This window comes from Equus przewalskii, chromosome 17 (genome assembly GCF_037783145.1).
Source record: "Equus przewalskii isolate Varuska chromosome 17, EquPr2, whole genome shotgun sequence".
Taxonomy (NCBI): Eukaryota; Metazoa; Chordata; class Mammalia; order Perissodactyla; family Equidae; genus Equus; species Equus przewalskii.
The window spans coordinates 45005109-45025977 of NC_091847.1; the positions used below are offsets into that span (position 1 = coordinate 45005109).

A 20869-nucleotide genomic window follows, 5' to 3' on the forward strand; every position below is an offset into this window, starting at 1 on the left:
CAGACCTTTTAAAATTAAGAGACAAAATATCACTTGACACATTTCCATTTAAAGTTTGGTATGTTTTATTTTGCTATTACTTTGAGTTGCTAGGAAGAAGGACCTGGCCACCCATTGCCAAAAATATTGGCCACGAAAACCCTGTAAATAGCAACAGAGCATGGTCTGATGCAGCGCTGGAAGATGAGAGGATGGTGCAAAAAGACCAGGCGGAGTTCCACTCTGCTGTACACAGGGTCGCTAGGAGTCGAAATTGATTTGTCAGCACTAACAACAACAAAAACTCTTGAGTTGGCTGTAACTGTTTGTGATTTACTTTCAGATAACAGAGGTCGTATATACTTATCAAAGACAGGTTCCTATGGATAACTTATCTTAATGATAACTAGTCTCAAAACTCTGTTGTGAAGTCTGTTTTGAATTTCCCTTACCACTTTCAAAGTTCACATTTGAGTTGGGATCCTTAGAGCTGTGGTTTATTTCCAGTCTTCACGGATAAGTGTGGCTCTAATTTGAAGCTAGAAGGATGCAAAAAACAGAACGAAAATTAGAAATGATTGTATAACAAGTAAATATGGGCAACTACTTTAAAACAGTCTTGAGTAAATCTTCCTGGTGATGTGGTGCATTCTGGGGAAACAGGAAGCATAATATCATTAGTGTCTTGCTTTGTATGTCTGGCTCTTTTGCATTAATTATTCTCTGGGAATAAATTAAAAATTTTGGTGCTTATATTCACTCCTTTGGGTCACTTAGATACCATTAAATTATGCACTGCTCTTCGCCTGACATTTACTGAACCGTCAGAAATAAAATGCTGCTGCTGTTTAACCGTAAATGGTACTTTAGAGGCTTCTGTGAACTAATACAACCCTGGGTCCAGCACAGTGGTGGAGAGCCAGTTACACGCTATAATGAATTGATTAGTTAAGTCACTGAAGACATAAAGGTTGACAAAATGCAGCTTTTTACTTAAGTCTAAGTATTTCTTCTTTGAATATAATAAATTTCCTTTAAAATACAGCCTGATATTACAGCAAGTTAAAGATATAGCAAGATGAAAGCAATCTAAAGATTTAAAGAAATTAGTTGGTTTTTCTCTTGTACCTTGTATAATTTGTGTTAATTTTATTTGCACTTGTGCATTTCAGCATGATATTTCAAGTACACTGAAAACTATATCCATTTTGGGCTTTTAAATAATGAGAGCTTCTACTTCTCTGAAACAATCTTTGCTAATTAATCAGCATTAATCCTATTTATCTCAATTCCATACAGGAAAACAAGAATTATATGACATGTGCTTATGTTGGATTCTGGAAATTTTGGTGTATCTTATTACTAAATGCCAATAAATAACTATATAATTATTTTATTTACAATATAGATTATTTCAGAATGGAAAATATCTCCATGGTATTAAAGAAACTGATTCATTTGCTAGATAATAGTTTGGCATACAAATACTCCAGCACTCTACAATTGCTCCACTGTAGATTTTCCCTGTAAATAAATTTACAGATTCTTTAGAAGGCAGGTCAGTAACAGCCTTCTTGCTTTTGTTTTCAGCTTCGAGTTTTCAAGTTGGCAAAATCTTGGCCAACTCTGAACATGCTGATAAAGATCATTGGCAATTCTGTGGGGGCTTTGGGTAACCTCACCTTGGTGCTGGCCATCATCGTCTTCATCTTTGCCGTGGTCGGCATGCAGCTCTTTGGTAAGAGCTACAAAGAATGTGTCTGCAAGATTTCCAATGACTGTGAGCTCCCGCGCTGGCACATGCATGACTTCTTCCACTCCTTCCTGATTGTGTTCCGCGTGCTGTGTGGAGAGTGGATAGAGACCATGTGGGACTGTATGGAGGTCGCTGGCCAAACGATGTGCCTTACTGTCTTCATGATGGTCATGGTGATTGGAAACTTAGTGGTATGTAGTAAAAAACATTTTCCTCATTTTCAGTAAAAGATAATGTAACCATGTAAAAGTATGGTCCATTAAGGAATGTTTAATATGTTTTTGTTTTTTTCATATCAAGGCCATTCCCAATTCTCAATTATTCATGATTGCAGGAGCCAGGTATAGCTTAGACTATTGAAATCTATATAAACTCTTTTAAAATTTTTTTAATTATTTATTTTTTTTTCAGTTTTATTGAGATATATTTGACATATAAACTCTTAAAATATCTTTTGAGCCAAAGTCGTTCTTTATCACTAATGCCTCTTACTATTTCATGGAGAGGGCCACTTCTGGCTTTTATCTTTTCGTTCTTGTACAAAGTATAGAAGTGTTACTAAGACAGTCACTCATTTTATTTATATGTGCTGACAAGAGTATCACTTAAAAATGTTTCAAATTTGGGTTTCCTACAAATTAGAGTTAAAAAAATTAGTGGTCATCTCAGGCCATTAGGAGCACACAGGGTCTTTGCTGCCTAGAAACTATAGTATGAGCAAGTAACATTGACTCGAGAATCACTTATTATCGTTACTTTGTAAAATGAACCATGCCCAGCTCCTCTGTACTGAGTCCTGTGGTCATGGGAAAGACGATAGGTATATACGGCACAGTGATATGACATTTACTCAAACGGAAGTAAAAATAGGAAATATCTAATATGAACCAAAAAATTTGCCATATGTCAAGTTCACAAAATGGAAACATTGCTTTACAATGGCAAGGATGATCAGGGAAAGGTTTGTCAAGGACTTTGGACCTGAAATATCTTTTATTGAGATGTAGGATTTAGCTTTGCAGGAAGAAAGGTAGAGCAAACCACAGACAGTGGACCCAGTGGTTGGAACAGAGGACAATGGACTCTGTGGGAGGGATCAGGCTCTTATGCATTAAAAATAGAGTAATTATACTGAGTTGCTTGGTTAGGTCTCAAGTCAGTGGAATGGAACAAGGACTGTCATAACCAATATTTTAAAGTATGTAATTTATGAATTTAATTTCCATTCACTTAAAATTAACCTCCAATTCCCCAAATGAGGAAAAATGGGAGTGGGGAAAAAAGACAAAAGATTGTCATTTTATTTCTATTCATTCCCAGATGTCAGCCTCCTCAGTACCAGCTTAGATAATTCTGATCTCTTCTTGATATAACGATAAACATGAACAATGTTCACTCCAGGAATATGAACAGTGGCTTAAAGCAACAAATATTTATTATCTCGTAGTTTCTGTGGGTCAGAAATTTGGGAGCAGCTTAGCTGGCTGGTTCTGGCTCAGGTTCTCTCATAAGGTTGCTGTCAAGATGTTGACTGAGGCCCCTGTTATCTTCACTGAAGCTGGAGGATCAGCTTCCAAGAAGGCTCACTCCTATGACTGTTGACAGGAGGTCCCAGTTCCCTGTTGGGTTTTGGTACAAGGCCTCAGTCCTCTCCATGAGGACCTCTCCATAGGATTGTTGAGTATCTTCATGGCATGTCAGCTAGCTTCTCCCCGAGCAGGTGCTATGAGAGAAAGGGCAGGGAGAAAGCCCTCTTTCTGTTCTCCTCTTAAAGTCACACACTGCCACTTCTGCCATATTCAGTGCATTAGAAGACAGTCACTAGGAAGAGCTCACACTTAAGAAGAAGGAATTAGGCTTTAACTTTTGAAGAGAAGAGTACCAAATAATTTGTAGATATATTTTAAAGTCATCACAATCCCCAACACAAGTTACTTGCTTTCAGAAAAGTACAAGATTGCATAGAACAGAGAGAAATAGTCATAGAGTTACATAGAACAGAAACAAAGAAAAGGTCATGGAGAAGACAAGGCAGAAAACAGAATCTTATGACAACAATAAATGAGCAGATCAGACTGCAACAGGGAATTCATAGTGGGAGTAGTAGAAAGTAAGCTGGGGCCAGAAAACTGTGCAGAGTTTAATTTGTGGAAAGGCTGACTATGCGTAACAAAATAGGATTTCTTCTGTAGGCAGTTCAAAGCTACAGATGGCTTTTTATCAGGAAAGTGATAATAAGCCAGTGGTATTTCAGTAAAATTTAAATTTATGTGGCAGGAAAATGCAGAGTAGATTTAAAAAGGAACAACAAACCAAATATTATTTATTAGTTTACTTAAACAAGGCATATCTCTCTAAGATATAATTGTTCAAAGGATCCACATTGAAAAGAGAATTTCAGGAAGTATCTATACCTACTTTTGTGATATCCTTGATATATTTCTGGAGGAGCTAAGGTAATAATAATATCTGTCACGTTTACCACTATTGAGGGAATGTGTTCATATTATATTTGCTTAAATGAGACTGAATGAATTTGATGTAGTGCCTCCTACAATTCTTCTTTCTCATCATCAGCAGAGAGGCAAAGGTCTCCCAAAGAGAAGCTGGCATAACCCCCTGTTGACACACATCATTTTCATATGGTGCTTTACCACAAGAGGTGTGAGTTATCACTGCTATACCGGGTCCACAGGCAGGTGGGGCCGCAGACTGCTCTTCCCAGGCCAGGACTTTTTTATGAGTCATTCTTGGTTTCCTGACAGTATGGCCAGAGATCCTTTTATAGGGTCGAGGCAAGTACTGCAGAAAGAGAATGTGACTCTTCGAAGGTTACTACTTTCTTAGAAGTAGCCGACCCAGTCTCCTCCTCTCTAAGTGGAGGCAGGGCATTAGCACACAGGAAAGGATGTGAGAGCTTTGCGTTCTCACAAATTAGGAATCAGAAGAGAGAAAGTATTGATGTATGAAACATATTTTAATCTTGGACCCAAAATGGAAATTGTGCTAAAATTTTTATTCCAAGAGACTAATTTGGGGGACTTATGAAAGAGTATGTTTCACTCACTGAGTCAGCTGTCTGTCTATGAACACTTCTGAAACAGCATTCAGGTTTTAATCCCTGAGTGAGCTTGTTGAACTGTATTCCCTTAGATTGCCTTTGATCACACCAAGTACCTTGGTCAGCTGTTATGTAGATACCCTTTGGTAAGAAAGGAGGTCTGGATAGCTTGGCTAACACAAATATTTCTAGGAAAATAACGTAAATTGAAAGATAATGTTGCAGAGGGTAGGTTGGGTCATAACATGTAATAGCTAAACTTTCTCAAGGGTTTACCATGTGCCAGTAGCTGTGTGAGAGCGACATGGGTTCTTTAGTTGAATCCTTACAAGTATCTTGTAAGCTAGGCACTGGGAAAGTTATTATATTCATTTTACAAATGAGGAAACTGAGGCTCAGATCGGTTTTGCTAGTTTAGAGCCATGTGGTAATTGACAGAAACTTGATTCTTACTCAGCGCTCTAATTCCAATGAGAAAGAGGAGCAGGCCATAAAAGTATAACAAAAATGACACTTTTACCAGTAGAATACTTGCCCCCAATGCTTTGAAGAAGAAATATAGATTGAATCACACTCTGGGAGAGTTGATTGACGTATATCAAGAAAAATTTCCTAATAGATAAGGACAGTGCACTAATAAACCTTAAGAAATAAAATCTATAAAACTATTTTGGCAGCAAAGTTCAGTTTTGTTATGGATAAAACCCAAAATTTAGCATTTTTTTTCTTTCATCTGCTTTTTATCCAAATAATAAATTCAAAAGCAAACCACAGTAAAATATAACTTTATTGGTCAATTCCAGAGGTAAAGGAGCAGGTCCTACTGTGAATACCAGCAGTGATGGCAGAGCAGCTGAGAAAGGTGTCAGCACAGACTCACAAAATTCTATGCAGTCCTTATTGGATCTTCTGTGTTTTTCCCTTTCTTACCACCACTGGTTAGAGTAAGTTGTAAATAGTTGGACAGAGGAGCTCTAAGCCTCATTAGCTTATTGGAAATATAGGAATGTAGCAAAAATGCAGCATCCTTTTCATTGGAATTTTATTTAAAATCTCCCTAGGATTCCTCTTCTGTACCTTTTACTTTTTGTCTTTGGCTCCCTTCGCTGCCATTGCCCTCTTTGGTTCTGTATGCCTGAATAATCAGGGACTCATGGACATTGTCAATCAAATCCTGAAATAATTTATAGAACTTAGAAGTGTGCCCACAGGAGTGCCTGATTCCTTAGTAAATTACCTGTTTTTGTGAACGCAATGGGTTTACAGGCACTAATTTTTTTATTCACTCATACCAGCAGGGCCTATTTTTGGAGACCCAAGTTGTAGACTAATTAGTAGTCTTATTCATGGCAATACTTTGACTCCACAATCTTTAACTCAACATTAACCTCATTATTATTGTATAATAAGCATTTCTTTATAGTATTTCCAACCACTGTATAAAAATCTAGTGGCCATGATTTTCTGAACCAAAAAAATCAAAAATAGGGACTTTCAATCTAGCAATAGGCATATTTTTCCTAATTTAGCAAGCTATCTCAGTGCAAAATTTATACAAATACATAAAAATCAAATAATATTTAAATATATTGGAATCATCTTTGGTTTTAAGAACAAAATTATAGAAAACTATCAGTGTACTGAAAAATCTGGGTTACATGGGCAAAATACTTAGCATCCCAAATAAAATGTTTTTTTTCTTTTTTATCGTACAATTATCTAGATAACTAAGATTTCTCTTTTGGATTTGAATTTAATATAGAAATAGCATGCAACAATGGTTTTAGTAATTTTGCAATGACTAAAAAGGAAATACTGTTAATAGTAGTATTTGATATTGGCCAGGTGTTTTTTTCATCCAGTTTTTTTTCAGGATAGTTTATCATGAACTAGAAGAAATACCTATTAGCAAAAAGCGAGATACAAGAACAATTTTGGAAAGTTTATAATCAAGAGCAATTGGAACAACAGAATGTTTTGATCACCTATTTTCCTATTGTGTTTTAGGTTCTGAACCTTTTCCTGGCCTTGCTCTTGAGTTCATTCAGTTCTGACAATCTTGCTGCCACTGATGATGATAATGAAATGAACAATCTCCAGATTGCTGTGGGAAGGATGCAGAAAGGAATTGATTATGTTAAAAGAAAACTACGTGAATTTATTCAGAAAGCTTTTGTTAGAAAGCAGAAAGCTTTAGATGAAATTAAACCTCTTGAAGATCTAAATAACAAAAAAGACAGCTGTATTTCCAACCACACCACCATAGAAATAGGCAAAGACCTCAATTATCTTAAAGATGGAAATGGAACTACCAGTGGCATAGGCAGCAGTGTAGAAAAATATGTCGTGGATGAAAGTGATTACATGTCGTTTATAAACAACCCCAGCCTCACTGTGACTGTCCCAATTGCTGTTGGAGAATCTGACTTTGAAAATTTAAACACTGAAGAATTCAGCAGCGAGTCAGATATGGAGGAAAGCAAAGAGGTAGGAATTTTTACATATGAAGACATTTTGGTATTATGTATGCTTTAAACTGTCATACTGTTTTAAAATTATGTTTTCTTTCTACAGGAAATAACTGTTGATACAGTTCTATGGCAAAATTGATGATAGATTAAAATATAGCTAGACAAATGATATTCTGATTCATTTTTTCAAGTATTCACCATTGTGAATTCTTGATCATATTAATATACAGATTAAAATGAATACTTCTAAGTATTTAAAAATAATTTTAGATTTGTGAAAATGCCTCTGTTTATCCACTTTCTTCCTTATAATTTTCCCATAAAGGTGGTTTTTTGTACGTACTAGAAAAATACTTGGTGAGAGGGTAGTTCCTATTCTGATTTTGTTCCGTTCTTGGCTCTTATGAAATACTTCATAAAATGTGATCTTATTTAGTTTGCACAGTCATATTTATTCATGGAAAATCTGATTGAGATCTTGGCTTGATATTTACATGTAGTTTCATGTTTCCTGAAGTAAATAATTTTTTTAAGGAAGTGTAGGTAGTGATGAGGAATCATGCTGAAAATGTTTTAACTCTACTGAGCCCAGTGCATGCTGTCTAAACAAACGAAAAGCCTCGATACGTTATGGAATATAAAATTCTGAATTTACCAACTAGAGTAAGAATATGGGTAGTTCAAAGTATTCTTTGATTTACCAGAAGAGTATGAGTACCAGAGTGAGTATGTTTTTGGTTTGTTTATAGATTAATAAATGCAGAGCTGGGAGTAAAGAGAAGAAGGACGTTAAGCCCTTGGTGTTTAATTATTTACAGGTTTAGCTATAGAGGCCTTTCAATACCTTCCCAAAATAGACATTGTTACCTGGTTGTTAAAATTTATTATTTGGAGAAATTTTCAATTATGGCCTTATATTAAACTTCCTAAATGTAAACTCATAAACTAATAAAGGACCAGGGCAGTAGTCTAAGAAAGGAATATGTGCAGGTTTTAATCTTTGGGTATTTAACCTGGTAGCTCTGCAGTAGAAAGCAAAAGAGAATTGAAATAATTATCCAGGAATTCCAAGTATTCCCAACTGAAATGTATTTTTAGTGTTCTGTCTTCAAGTTATTTTTGTCTGGTCATTTTTTTTTAAGTGGTGGGATGAGATTGTGCAGTTAAATATCATATGTAGACTAGAAAGAAATGGATGAGGCTTATTCTTATATATTCTTTTCTAAATGATTAAAAAAATTAAAGAAAAATGGAGCACTTTTTAATTTTTGGAATGCCTAAATGAATTCCTTTTCAGAGGGCAAGCAATCAACTGGACCCAGAGGTTGTTTAGGTGTTGAACAAATCCTCTTCTATTTTGTCTTTACCAAATTTGTGTGATTCTTTGATAGCTTTCTGTAGTTCTCCAGAGTATATCATTTTAAATTCATGTCATAATCAGATATACCTTAATTCTTATGTTATTTTGACTATATTTAATGTAATTCCTTTTATATTTTGCGATTTTGAATGATTGAATTTTCTTGTATAGTTTTAACAATGTTGAAGCCAAGCCTGAGTGATTATCTTTCGAAGTGAAATTTACTAGTACAAAATAGTGACCTTCACTGCTTACCATTCTTACTTCTCACAGGGGTAAAATCAAGCTGGAGCCATCAAGAAGCTGCTCTGGTGTTTTTTAACCAGCCACAGGCTCGGGCCACCACTTTTACCCAGGTTACCCAAGCAAGTTGTACATGTACAATTACTTTCTAAATGAATTTTGACTGGCCTGCATGCTACTCAGCTACATTCCTTGTCCATCCATTGGCAGTAAAATAAAAACATGCACAGCTGCTCTTATGCTGAGTCATAAAGCATGGTCAGGCAAGTCTGGCAACCCTAACTTTTTTAACAAGTGATTTAGCTGCTAATTTTCTTACATAGATTTTAATAGAAATTAAATCCGGTGAAAAGCGAAAATGCATGCCTTTATGGATTATTTAATTTCCATTTAGCGTTACAGAGTTTCGAACATGCTGAGGGTCTAAAGAAGAAATGTAGGAGTTCTTTGAAAAACTCTTGCAGAAAAGCTTTCTCTCCCCTGCCTTTTTTCAAAAAAAATATACAGCCCCAATAGGTATACTCTGTTGGTAATTTTTTGTTGCATCATGTTAAATTTTCCTGAAGGGTAATCTGCAAATTAAAGCAATCCTCTATTCATGTGCTAACTTCCTAAAGGATGTTTTAATGTGACAATAATGTAAATGAATTGGTATGTTTATGTTTAGGCTGCTAGCAGCATGGGTACAATTTTTATGTGCTTCATTTTAGAGAAAATGGCATCAATTTATTTAGCAATTGACCAAAGGTATTTTGCATTTCGAATATTATTCTCTTGGAGATTCTGCTGATATTTATCTCCTAAGCTCCTAAGACTGAAAGAAAAGGAAATAAATGTCTTTTGTACACCAAAAAATATGAAAGACAGTCTTACAGGTGGTATGTTCATTCTGAAAATAGATCTGGAATCTACCTTCTTCATCCTGTTGTTCTTCTGTCCTTTGTGTTTTTGTCTCCCCTCTATTTCATAAGACACACTGGGAAACTTTCTCCTGAAGAATGTTATTTGAATATATGATGCACTGCAAACTTCTATGTAGGAGAATCATTGTGAGCTCTTGCTACTTTGGTGTTTTTACAGTGAAGTGACCTCCCTTGTCATGTGACTATGGCAATGAGCGTAACCCTGTCCTATGGGCTCCGTTTGTTGGACGTTTCATTTCCTGATGTTGAAAGCACAGTTTTGTGCTAAAATATGTCAACCAATTTGCTCAATCCAATTTAATTACTTTTTAAAGAAATGTGAATTAAATACTGTGTCACTTAGATTCAATTTCTTCTCCTTCTACCATTAAAACTATAAAACAACCCGGATGTAAGCATATTTGGCTCTTTGGAAGAAACAATGATCATGCCATTCCTGGAGCATGTTTTTATACTTGGGAATAAAAGAGTTAGTCACTGGCATTCTAGATTTATGAAAAATAATGCCTTATGTATTAGAGGAATGATGTCATATAAAATGAGACCTAAGATGTATAATTGCTCACAATTAAACCCAGACACACATACACATGGGAACTAGGGAGAATTATTTATTTTTTCCTATTATGTATTAATTCTTCAGGAAAGCATGAGATGTGACTTTTTGGATAATGGCTTGTTTTTCCCAGTTTCTTAGAAAGAGGCAAGGTCGGTTTCCTTATTCCTTGACTATTCCGTTTTCCAAGTTCCTGTGTAGAGAGGTATAAGAGGGAAAGTGACAATCAGGTATATTATCTACCAGTATATTTAGGAGATTCAGCTGGAGTAAGTGTGATGGAATACAAACTAAGTAGGACCTGATTTAAATTGACTTCATTTCTTCTCAACCCTCACATTATTACAGTTTCCTGTTTCTTTGAATGTGTCTCTGATCAGGAAACATTGTCTGTTCCCTAAAAGAGTACACTGAATTCCAATACAAGAGGTGGGAAGGCGGAGAAAGATGTGTAGGGAGGGTTTGTGTAAGCAGTGGTGGGATGGGTTCAACAGGAACCCATCTGTGATTTTATCCTGGAGAAGATGTAGTCCTCATGGGAAAGTTCTCCAGTGGGTTAATGATTAAGAGAAAAAAATGCTCTAAACATCCTTAAAGTTAGAACAAAATGGGCCAAACATACGTGTCTTTGGGACACTGGTAATCTGCTGAGGGATAGGTCAGCATGACATAAGGGTTACTTTTACCATCTCAAGAAAGATATTTAAGATCCTGCTATTTATGAATTAGAGAATTTTATGATGTATCCATTATAAAGACAAAAGTGATTTTCTAAATAATGTAGTACAATGATAATGATACTTTTGATTTTGCCATCTTCATTATTAGGAAGCTAACACCAAATCTTTTCTAGTATTAACCTGTCACTTTGGCCTTAAGCCTATCCCAAAGCAAACCTGACGACCATCACTTTCATTGTTCCAGTATTAAGATTTCTCGTGTAAAATGACCCAGAGCTCCTTCAGTACAGATTAGAATTAGGATCCATGTGGAACAAAGGATTGTCATTTTTGGAGACCAAAATTTTAATTAAATATAGAATACTTGATTTAATCTATATTTGAATTATCTCTTTCTAAAAACTCCTAATTTCTTTCATTGACTCAGATTAGAATATGCGTTTCTTTTTTCAAATTATGTACAATCTTTACTAGTTACGTTTTCTTAAAAATGTATCTTAACTTCATAGTGAGAAACCAGTGTGCCTATGAAAAACTTAATAGGAAGCAATGGTTTCTCTCCTTTTTTCTGTTGTGGTTAATTATATATAATTAAATATATTTTTACTTTCTAAAGAAGGACTATTAGTTTAGTATGTTGATGTTTAATACTAATTTATCAATGAAGTGGAAAGCAAAAACAGTATAGTGTTTAAAAACACAGTGAGATATTGTCTCGATATTTATTTATTAGATCATTAAGCAAAATATGATTCTGCCCTGCTAAACTCCTATGACTAATTATCCAGCACTTAGAAGAATCCAGCAGATTTTTAACAGTAAGAGCCCTGTAATATGAGGTTTTCACTAAAAACAGTGTTCAACAAATATTTCTACCTGAAAGTGGTCAATGATTGCCAGTGCTATTCACAGCAAACAAAAATTCACCATTCCTGCTTGATCTCTTTGTTATGCTGATATCGTTCATTCATAGTTTATTAAAGTTTAACTAGGTAAGGGCTAGTCTAACATATCATTCAGTCCAGTTGTTTCCTGATAAATAAGCACAGATTATAAAAAGGGAAACTAAGCACCAAAATTTTACCAAAGGGAAGTATGGAACTTGTCAAGTGTAGAACTTGGAAGTATAGAACTGGTTCTATTTCTACCCAGTTAATATTTTGGTTTCTTATTCATGTGGCATTTTGTAGTGGATGATGCCTAGATTGGAGCATTGACAAGCAACTTTTATATGAAAATTCTTCTTTAAGTGTATGAGTACAAATAGTTCCATATAATGATGTATGTTTGACACTTCTAATTGGTGAATTTGCACTGTAGTTATGTTTGATCATAATTATGACCTTATCTGAAGCTAAATTTTTATATTCTTAACTTGATTCATTTGGTTTTTCTAAGCTCTTTATGCATTTTAATTGTTTTAGCCAACATATTTTATAATATTATGATATTTGCCTCTTATGTGACTTTAAGAAAGTCACTCGATTGATGTTATCTAGGAAAGTTTTGTAAGTCAGAATTTCTTGCCTACGTCTCAGGATTATTGTTTAAAGTAAATTCTTTGTTCCAACGTGTATTTAGCTCTACTCTACATTAATACACATAAGAATATGAATATAACTTGAACTAATACTAAGTTCATGGTCATGAAACATGAGAATCAACAATATCACAAGCACTCTTTTCAAACTATAATGTTTACTTATGTATTACGTCTACTAAATGTTTTAAATTGATAAAGGTTGAGTTTACTTATAAATCATCAAAGAAATTCTCTAGGGTATCCTGGCAAAGTGGTGTACAGAAGACCTAGAATCCAGCTACTGACTCACTACGACTTTCGACAAAACGATTAAAGCCACATTTCCTTCTCTAAATAGACACTGAGTTGGTTGATGTTGAAAATTAGTGTGCAGCTTAGATTCTTTACTTATAACCCAAGTAAAGCTATTCAAGTAATATATGTGACAGGTAGATTCTGTGCTGTTCCACATCAGGGGAAAGATGGAGAAGGATGAGATTGCTTCTCCTTAAAGAGACTCCATTCACCACTGGGGCTATAGATCCATGTACACAGAGTGGAAAGAGGGACAACATTGTCAGAATGATTCAGTATTAGTTTGTCTGACTCCAGAGTTGAACTACGGTTTACTTCATAGACTTCTCTTAGGTCTGAATAATTGGGAACCTAGTGTTAAGACAGGACTCCTAATTCTAAGAATTGTTGGTCATTACTTACACAATTCAGAATCTTGAAGGACTTGCCTTACTCTACACTTAAGTGAGAATATTTTTTGTATTTCCTTGAATGTGAAAGTAAGTATTAAATAGGAAGTGTTAGAAATAGTTAGTGGTGGAACAAAAGAGTCCATGCAAGTCACTCATTTACTCAACAAACATCTGTTAAACACAACCATCAGTGATGGGTACTAGAGATACAAATATGGCAAGAGCATGATCTTTGCCTCAAAAGATTAAGTCTGGTGAGATATATTTTCTAGAAACACAGAAAACTTTTATTTTGTGCTTTTGAAAAAGTAATAATATGACCTTTAAATACATAAATATTTGACTCCAATAAAAATACATCTATTAATTCTATGTCAATACTAAGGCACTACACTAAATGAAAGGAGTGGTGGTTGACGTCACAGGGATTTTCTGGAAACTTTTGAACATTTTGAACCAAGATTCTCTGGAGTACCTTGTCTGGTGACTTCTAATCACTGTCAATGGCTAAGCTTCATTCTCTTATGAAGAAGTTCATTCATTTTTTTAAACAATACTTTTTGAGTACGTGCAGGATACCCAGAACTGATGTAGGCTCTGATGCAGTCATTCACCAATGCCAGCCTGACCTCATGGAGCATCCTGAATATAGATCCTCCTTTTTTCCTTAGGCCCACCCCAAGGTCTTCCCCCAATCTGTATTTGCAGTGTGATCCTTTCTCCTAAAAGGAATATTTTCCAATTCTTATTGTGGACTATTTTTAGTTAGGTCAGATATGACTAAGCTTCAATTTTTCTGATTACCTATGTCATGTTAAATAAATGATAAGATCAGTATTTTCGGGTCCCTAATATGTAACAACTTCTTGTGAATCAGATGGATTGGAAAAAAAGGATAATTTAGTCATTTCTTAGTCAATTACATGTATCTAACACAGCTACACTTATCAAAGAAAGAATCTAAGTGAAAGACAAAGGATAAGAAATTAGAAAAAGTCTGAAAAATTAGAATATTTGTAATAAATCTTCTCACTTTGATATTTCATCTTAAAACAAAATATATTCGATGTTTAATGACAAAAATATTATATTTGAATCTTTCTAATATTGTGATGTACTTGATGAGTAGAAAAAGAAATCAACAACCTTCAGTCATCTTATAATATAGAATCCTTGATTTAAGTAATTTGGTCAAATTAAAAAATAATACTGAAACTAGTTCTTAGAAGGCAGACATTTATGATGTTTGTTAAATTACACAAGACAAAAGCATTATCAATCTCATATATATCATATACAAATATTTTACTTCATCAGCATAACTATGCCAATTAAATATTTTATAAAAACAAATTATTTTCATACAGTAAAGGAACCATTTTCCCAGGGAAATCCATATAATCCTTAGCCTAAATATGAGTAGAATGTCTCCAGTACTGACTGCAACATCCATTTTACAATAGTTCAACATACTTCAGTGTTCATTTTATCATGTGCTTACCTCATCCCCTTTATAAAGTAGCTCTTATCAGCTCCGCCATTTCCTAATGTTATGCACTACTGGTAATAACATTGTAACAGGTTCGAGAATGCTGTGGCCCAAACTACTCTGGTTCCACGTGGCACTCATACCTAGCCCTGTGTCATTCCTGCAGCATTTCAAGACCAGGTTAAAGCCTGGGATTCCTTCATTTACACTGATCCCATAAATGACCGGACCTGGCTAAAGTTTGTTGGTATCAAGGTTTAAAACAACTTCTTTCTAGTATATTTTTCTTTTAGTTGTATTCGATTTAACCTAAAAGAAAACAAAACAACAAAGATTCATTTCTGCCTGTGTTAACAGGATGAGGTAGGAGTGCCAGAGTAACAAGTAGTTTCCAAATGCACAATGAAATACAGGAGTGCATTGGCCAAAGAGAATGCAAACTATTGGCTCTTGCTATAAAGCTAACAATGTGCTGCTCTTTTCAGAATTAGAAAACTAGAATATATTTAATAACAAACAGTGGTAAATGTTTTCATGTCAATGAAAAGTGGATAAATTTAGATTGTTGCTATTTATTTGCGTTTGATCAAATCTTTTCTACATTTGACATGAAAATACACTTGTGCAGCTTTTGTTGGTTGGGTCACAATTTTAGAATAAAACAAAAGATACCATTTGCAAACTACTTTGCAAAAGCAAGATCACAGACGATCATGACTCTGGCAGCTTACATAAGCTCTCTGCAGGATTTTATTTCAGAATCTCTATACATGGGCTTACTCAAAAACTAAGTTGTTAGCACGGTATTTTTATTAAAGAAAAAAAAATACTGTGGTGCTGTATCTAATCTTGTGACCCCCCACGTCTACTAAAGCGGACTGGCATTATGTTTAAGATATTCTTAAATTACAGATCAAGGAAATGCATACAGAAGACTTGAGGGCACGCCTTTTGAATTTTTATGTTATAGATTAAAGAAAATATTTTAAAAGCTTTTCTGTGGAATTGATTTTCAGAAGCTAAATGCAACTAGTTCATCTGAAGGCAGCACAGTGGATATAGGAGCTCCTGCTGAGGGAGAACAACCTCAGGCTGAACCTGAAGAATCGCTCGAACCTGAAGCCTGTTTCACAGAAGGTAAGCGACACAATGCCTATGAGCTCGTTAGACTTCTCTCGTCCATCCGCCTATTCTCTCTCTCCCCTCTCTCTTCATCTATAGCTAACAACGGCTCATTTTTTTGTTTGTTCTTTACTTTTTCTATATCAAAGCAAAGATGATTTTTAAAAAGGTAAGATTTAATTTGTCTAATCAGATATTCTTATTTTTGTGGATCCTGTTCCTCTGAGAAATGCTAACTATCTGAGTTTTTGGTGGGCTTCTAGAATATCTAATAAAAGAGAAAAGCAAATGGTACTTATCTCTCCTTAGCTTTAAAAATAAAAGAAAAAATTTTTTAAGTCAAAGAATTAATTTATTGTTCACTGTTTTGTCAAATAATAAAGCGTACTAACTGATAAATGTACATTTAAAACTGTCCATGAGTAAGAGTTACTTGTATTTGTCAAGGTCAAATATTTTTTATTTATTCTGAATGATAATAGATAAGGAAACCCCAAAATATACTATGAGTTGTATAATACAGGGCACCACGCATTAGTGTAATATCAAGAGGATTTTCTGAAGAAAGCTAAAATTATGTTGTTTGAAGTATAGATCAATTATCTGTTGAACAATAATGTTGTGTATCAAACCGCCCCAAATTTCTTAGCATATAACAAAAAACATGTATTTTTGTTCACAAGACCATGGTGGGCTAGCTGGTTTTGCTGATCTTGGCTGGGCTCTCTAAGTCTGAATGAGGTCTCGCATGAGACAATTGGGCTGACTCAGCTCCACTCCACTCTTGTCTCGTCCTCTACGCACTGGCCTGGGCTTGTTGTCATGGTGAAGGCAGAGGAGCAGAGAGGAAGCCTAAATGCGAAGCGCTTGTCAAGCCTCATCAGGTTTGCTCCTGTCCTGTTCACCTGGTCAACCCAGATTCAGCATGGGGGTGCACTACTAACGCTACAACGAGACATAAAAATTAGTGCAATACCACAGGGTATGCAATTCTTTACATTTGTTATATAAACCACTGCTGTAGATACAGAAACATTTCTCTAAAACCCTAGGAATCACTTCATTTTTAGCTCAGTTTTTAGTTAACAGCTATTTAATAATTCTTACTCTTAGCCCCAAATTCAATACCATATAGTAATTGCTTAAATAAAAGTTTATTTTAATAAAAATGACTGTCTCAGATTGTTACTAGTAATGCTATTTTATTACAACTAGTTCTAAAAATGTTTCATTTTGGTGATGTATCTTTACATTAAGGAAATTAAAGCTGTTTTAATTTAAGCTTTAAGCTAATTTTTGTTGTTAGCGCTGTTGAGTTGGTTCTGCCTCCGGCGACCCTGCGTACAGCAGTGGAACCCTGCCCTGTCTTTTTTTTTGGTGCCATCCTCTCTCCTTCCAGTGTTATATCAGACAATGCTCCACTGCTATCCACAGGGGTTTCGTGCCCTGTTTTTTTGGGAGTGGATGTCCAAGTCCTTCTTCCTAGTCTGTCTTAGTCTGGAAACTCCGCTGAAAACTGTCCACCATGGGCGACAATGCTGGTGTTTGAAATACTGGTGGCATAGCTTTCAGCATCACAGCAACACACAGTCGCCACAGTAAGACAGACAGGCAGACAGGTGATGTGGTTCCCTGTCTGAGAAACAAACCCAGGCTGCAGTGCAAATCTTAACCACTAGACCATGAGAGCTGGCTTAAGCTAATTTTAAAAACATGTAATTATATAGATGTTAGAAATCACCGTTGATGTCAATAGGTTCTTTCAAGGTTATTACAGAAGATTATGTGCATACACCTATTGATTTTGTACTTAAATGCATTGGTGAAAAGAAATATTTAAATATGAATTGTCAATTTTTAAATAATTTCAAATTATGCTATTTGTTCAGCGTGAGTTTTGAAGGAAGCTACTTTTTTACTATTTCCTTCAAAAAATCTGCATACCTATCAGTGCAGTTATTTGATTATGAAAAAATTTATGATTTCACAAACCATTCAGGTGGTATATCACAAAAGTAATTTCTGTGGTATTAATTATTACTCTTTCCCAGACAATTAGCTTATTTTTAGGGTCACAATATGTGCATAATAATAATTATGATGCTATCAACATTTGTACTCTGTAAAGTTAAAAAAATTAAGGGATGAAATATTACCAACATAACATTATAGAAAATAATAATAACACAGATACCCACCAACCAACTTTAACAACTTGAATATTTTTATCATTTTTTGCTTCAGACTTTTTATTTAAGAATAAAACAGATACACATGAGGCCCCTTTTGTATCTCTTCTTTATCCCATTCCCTTCCTTCCCTCTCAAAGGTAAACTAGTATCTCAAATTTGGCATTGAGCATTCCCCCTAGCATTGATCTTTTTCTATTGAACAGTGTTTTTTCATCTCATATCCTCTTTAGGGGAAAAAAAAAAACTAAATACAATCCCATTTAATCCATTACAATAAGTATCTTCAGGGCATGTAATTCTTCTTGATCCTTTGAGAAACAGAAATGTGAAAAAGGTCTTGCCCAGAAAGAAAAAACTAATATGCTATTTATTTCTTAAAGAAGGAAACTAATAACATTTAATAACACTTCATTAAATTTTCATGAAACAAAGGATATGATCTGGCTGGTTGACATTATAAAGTAGCATCTGATAAATATCTATGGAGTAAAATATTATGCTTCTTCAAGATGAAGTTTCCATTTTTCTATTCATTGCACAAGGGCCCTCTATCACGGTTAAAACTCTGTCTCGTGACTCCTTTCTCTCCCACACTCCAGTGCCCCTATATTCTACATGCCGCCAGGTCCTGTCAACTCAGCAGTATCTTTTGATTCCTGACCACCGTCACCACTGTTACCCTTGTTTTCACTTTGTTTAATGTCCCGTTGAGTGAATCTCATAGACTCTTAACTCCTTTTCCTCTTCTTTTTTCTATCCATCCAATGCTTTGTATAGGAATAGATAATTCTACGTCAGTGTTCTTATCAGGTACATCTTCTTTATAACTCCCAAATAAATCCTTTAATCTTGTGCCCATTAGCACATAAAATCCAGCTTCTCTAACTGACTCATTCAGGTTCTTTTTTCAGATTGATTTTAAGCATCTTTTCTAGTCTTGAGTCCTAATTCTCTCCATGACATGATTCTCTCCAGACTTTTCTGTCGTCAAATTTTACTTATCATTGTTTCTCCTCCTTTACAGCTAACTCTGTGTACTAGACTTGATTCTTACCCATCCTTCAAACTCCAGCTTCCAATCCATTTCCTCTGTAAAGCTCAATATCAGAAATTAATCTCTGCCAGTGAACTCTCACAATACCTTATTTTGTGATAATTGTTGCTTTTTATAACTATAGAATCTGTGGACAAATCTCCCCTACCTAAAATGCACACTGTTTTTAGAGCAAGGCCATATTTTACACCTTCTTGTTCTATAATTTGTCCAATACAATTCCTTGAATACAGCAGATATTCAATAAATATTTGTTGATGGGCCTTTGATCTAGTTAATCCACAAATTACACAAAGGTATTTATTATATTGTTGCTGATAATAGCCAGAATTAAAGCAACATAAATATTCAATAATAGTGGAATAGTTATATAAATTCTAGTTGAGTCTGGTAATATTATGTAGAGAAGTATTGTGAAAGTTTTCAAAATCCTATTTACTTGTTATAAAAAGGGAAATGTTTATCGTATACCATTAAGTGAACTAATTAGAATTCAAATATATGTAATGTTCGTGTATGCGTGGAATCACACTCACAGTATAAAGATAGGGTGAATATCAACTTTTGATGATTTTATTTTTCTATGATATGTTTTTATAATGTGATATAATCCATTATAACAGTCCCCAAAACATGAAAACAATATTTGTTGAATGAATGATTAAAAAGCCATATAGATGATTTCTAGTTCTATAAGTGGAAACCATCTTAAAAAATAGTTATACAATGGATCAAGTAATAATGTAGATGGACCTCCCACCAACACAAATGTACATAATCAAAGAGTAACTTTTTTTCCTCATTTACTTTGACCTATTTTAGACTGTGTACGGAAGTTCAAGTGTTGTCAGATAAGCATAGAGGAAGGCAAAGGGAAACTGTGGTGGAACGTGAGAAAAACTTGCTATAAGATAGTGGAGCATAACTGGTTCGAAACCTTCATCGTCTTCATGATTCTGCTCAGCAGTGGGGCGCTGGTAGGTGACGTGATCTGCTCCTTTACCTTACCTGAAACCCTTTACCTTTCCCCTTAGTGAACCTCCTATTACGTGATTTTACAATAAGGTGTTTGTGAGGATGAGAGACATTGTGTGATATTTTTAGCTCAGTGAGAGAGGCTCAATAAATAGCAACTTTTATTGTTCTGGAATAGGCCTCAGATTGAATCAAACTCCGATCAGTATGGTGTTTTGTAATATTTAAAGAAGGATCTTTCTGACTTTTAGTCATCAGAGACAGTTCTTATTAAGACTGACTATGTAGACACAATAGAGGCTTATCATCTAATATATCAAACTGCTTAACTAAGCTCCATCACTGCAGGGAACTCACCTGTCTCATTCATGCTGCTTCACGAGGACCAACCGCATGAATGGCAAATAGTAGACTAACTTAATTACTGACTAATAGCAGAGTAAAAGCATTATAAACTTAATTTATGTCTGATTTTATTCAATGGAATGGTCAATTTGGTTAAAATATTGATGTAATGAAGAGTGTGATCCTTTTCTGATTTGGTTATCCAAATGTGGTTGCTTTTCTTTTATTTTTTCGATTAGTCACTAGAGTGTTTGGTGAGTTGATTTCAGAGGAGGATTATTGGAATTGTATCCGGAGGCCTCTCAGCCCGCCTCTGATTTGGCTAAGAATCCTGCATCCTGTCGTGTACTCAGAGCAAAGAGCGTCAGCCTTGCGTTTTAATGCTGAGTAGAGAGAGGAGTGTGAAGTCTCTTCAGAGACTAGTGTCCTTGCTG

The 20869-nt window shown here is 34.9% G+C and overlaps 1 protein-coding gene across 4 annotated transcripts in view; it reads left to right on the forward strand.

The window, feature by feature from the left end:
- Positions 1 to 20869, forward strand: part of LOC103559670 (sodium channel protein type 2 subunit alpha) — a 139795-nt gene that overhangs the window by 94904 nt on the left and 24022 nt on the right. For all 4 annotated transcript variants that reach the window (XM_070581502.1, XM_070581506.1, XM_070581503.1 and 1 more), the window contains exons 16-19: positions 1570 to 1926; positions 6804 to 7283; positions 15764 to 15884; positions 19938 to 20092. In XM_070581502.1, the coding sequence (XP_070437603.1) occupies positions 1570 to 1926; positions 6804 to 7283; positions 15764 to 15884; positions 19938 to 20092 (1113 nt within the window). The remainder of the gene's footprint in view (positions 1 to 1569; positions 1927 to 6803; positions 7284 to 15763; positions 15885 to 19937; positions 20093 to 20869) is intronic.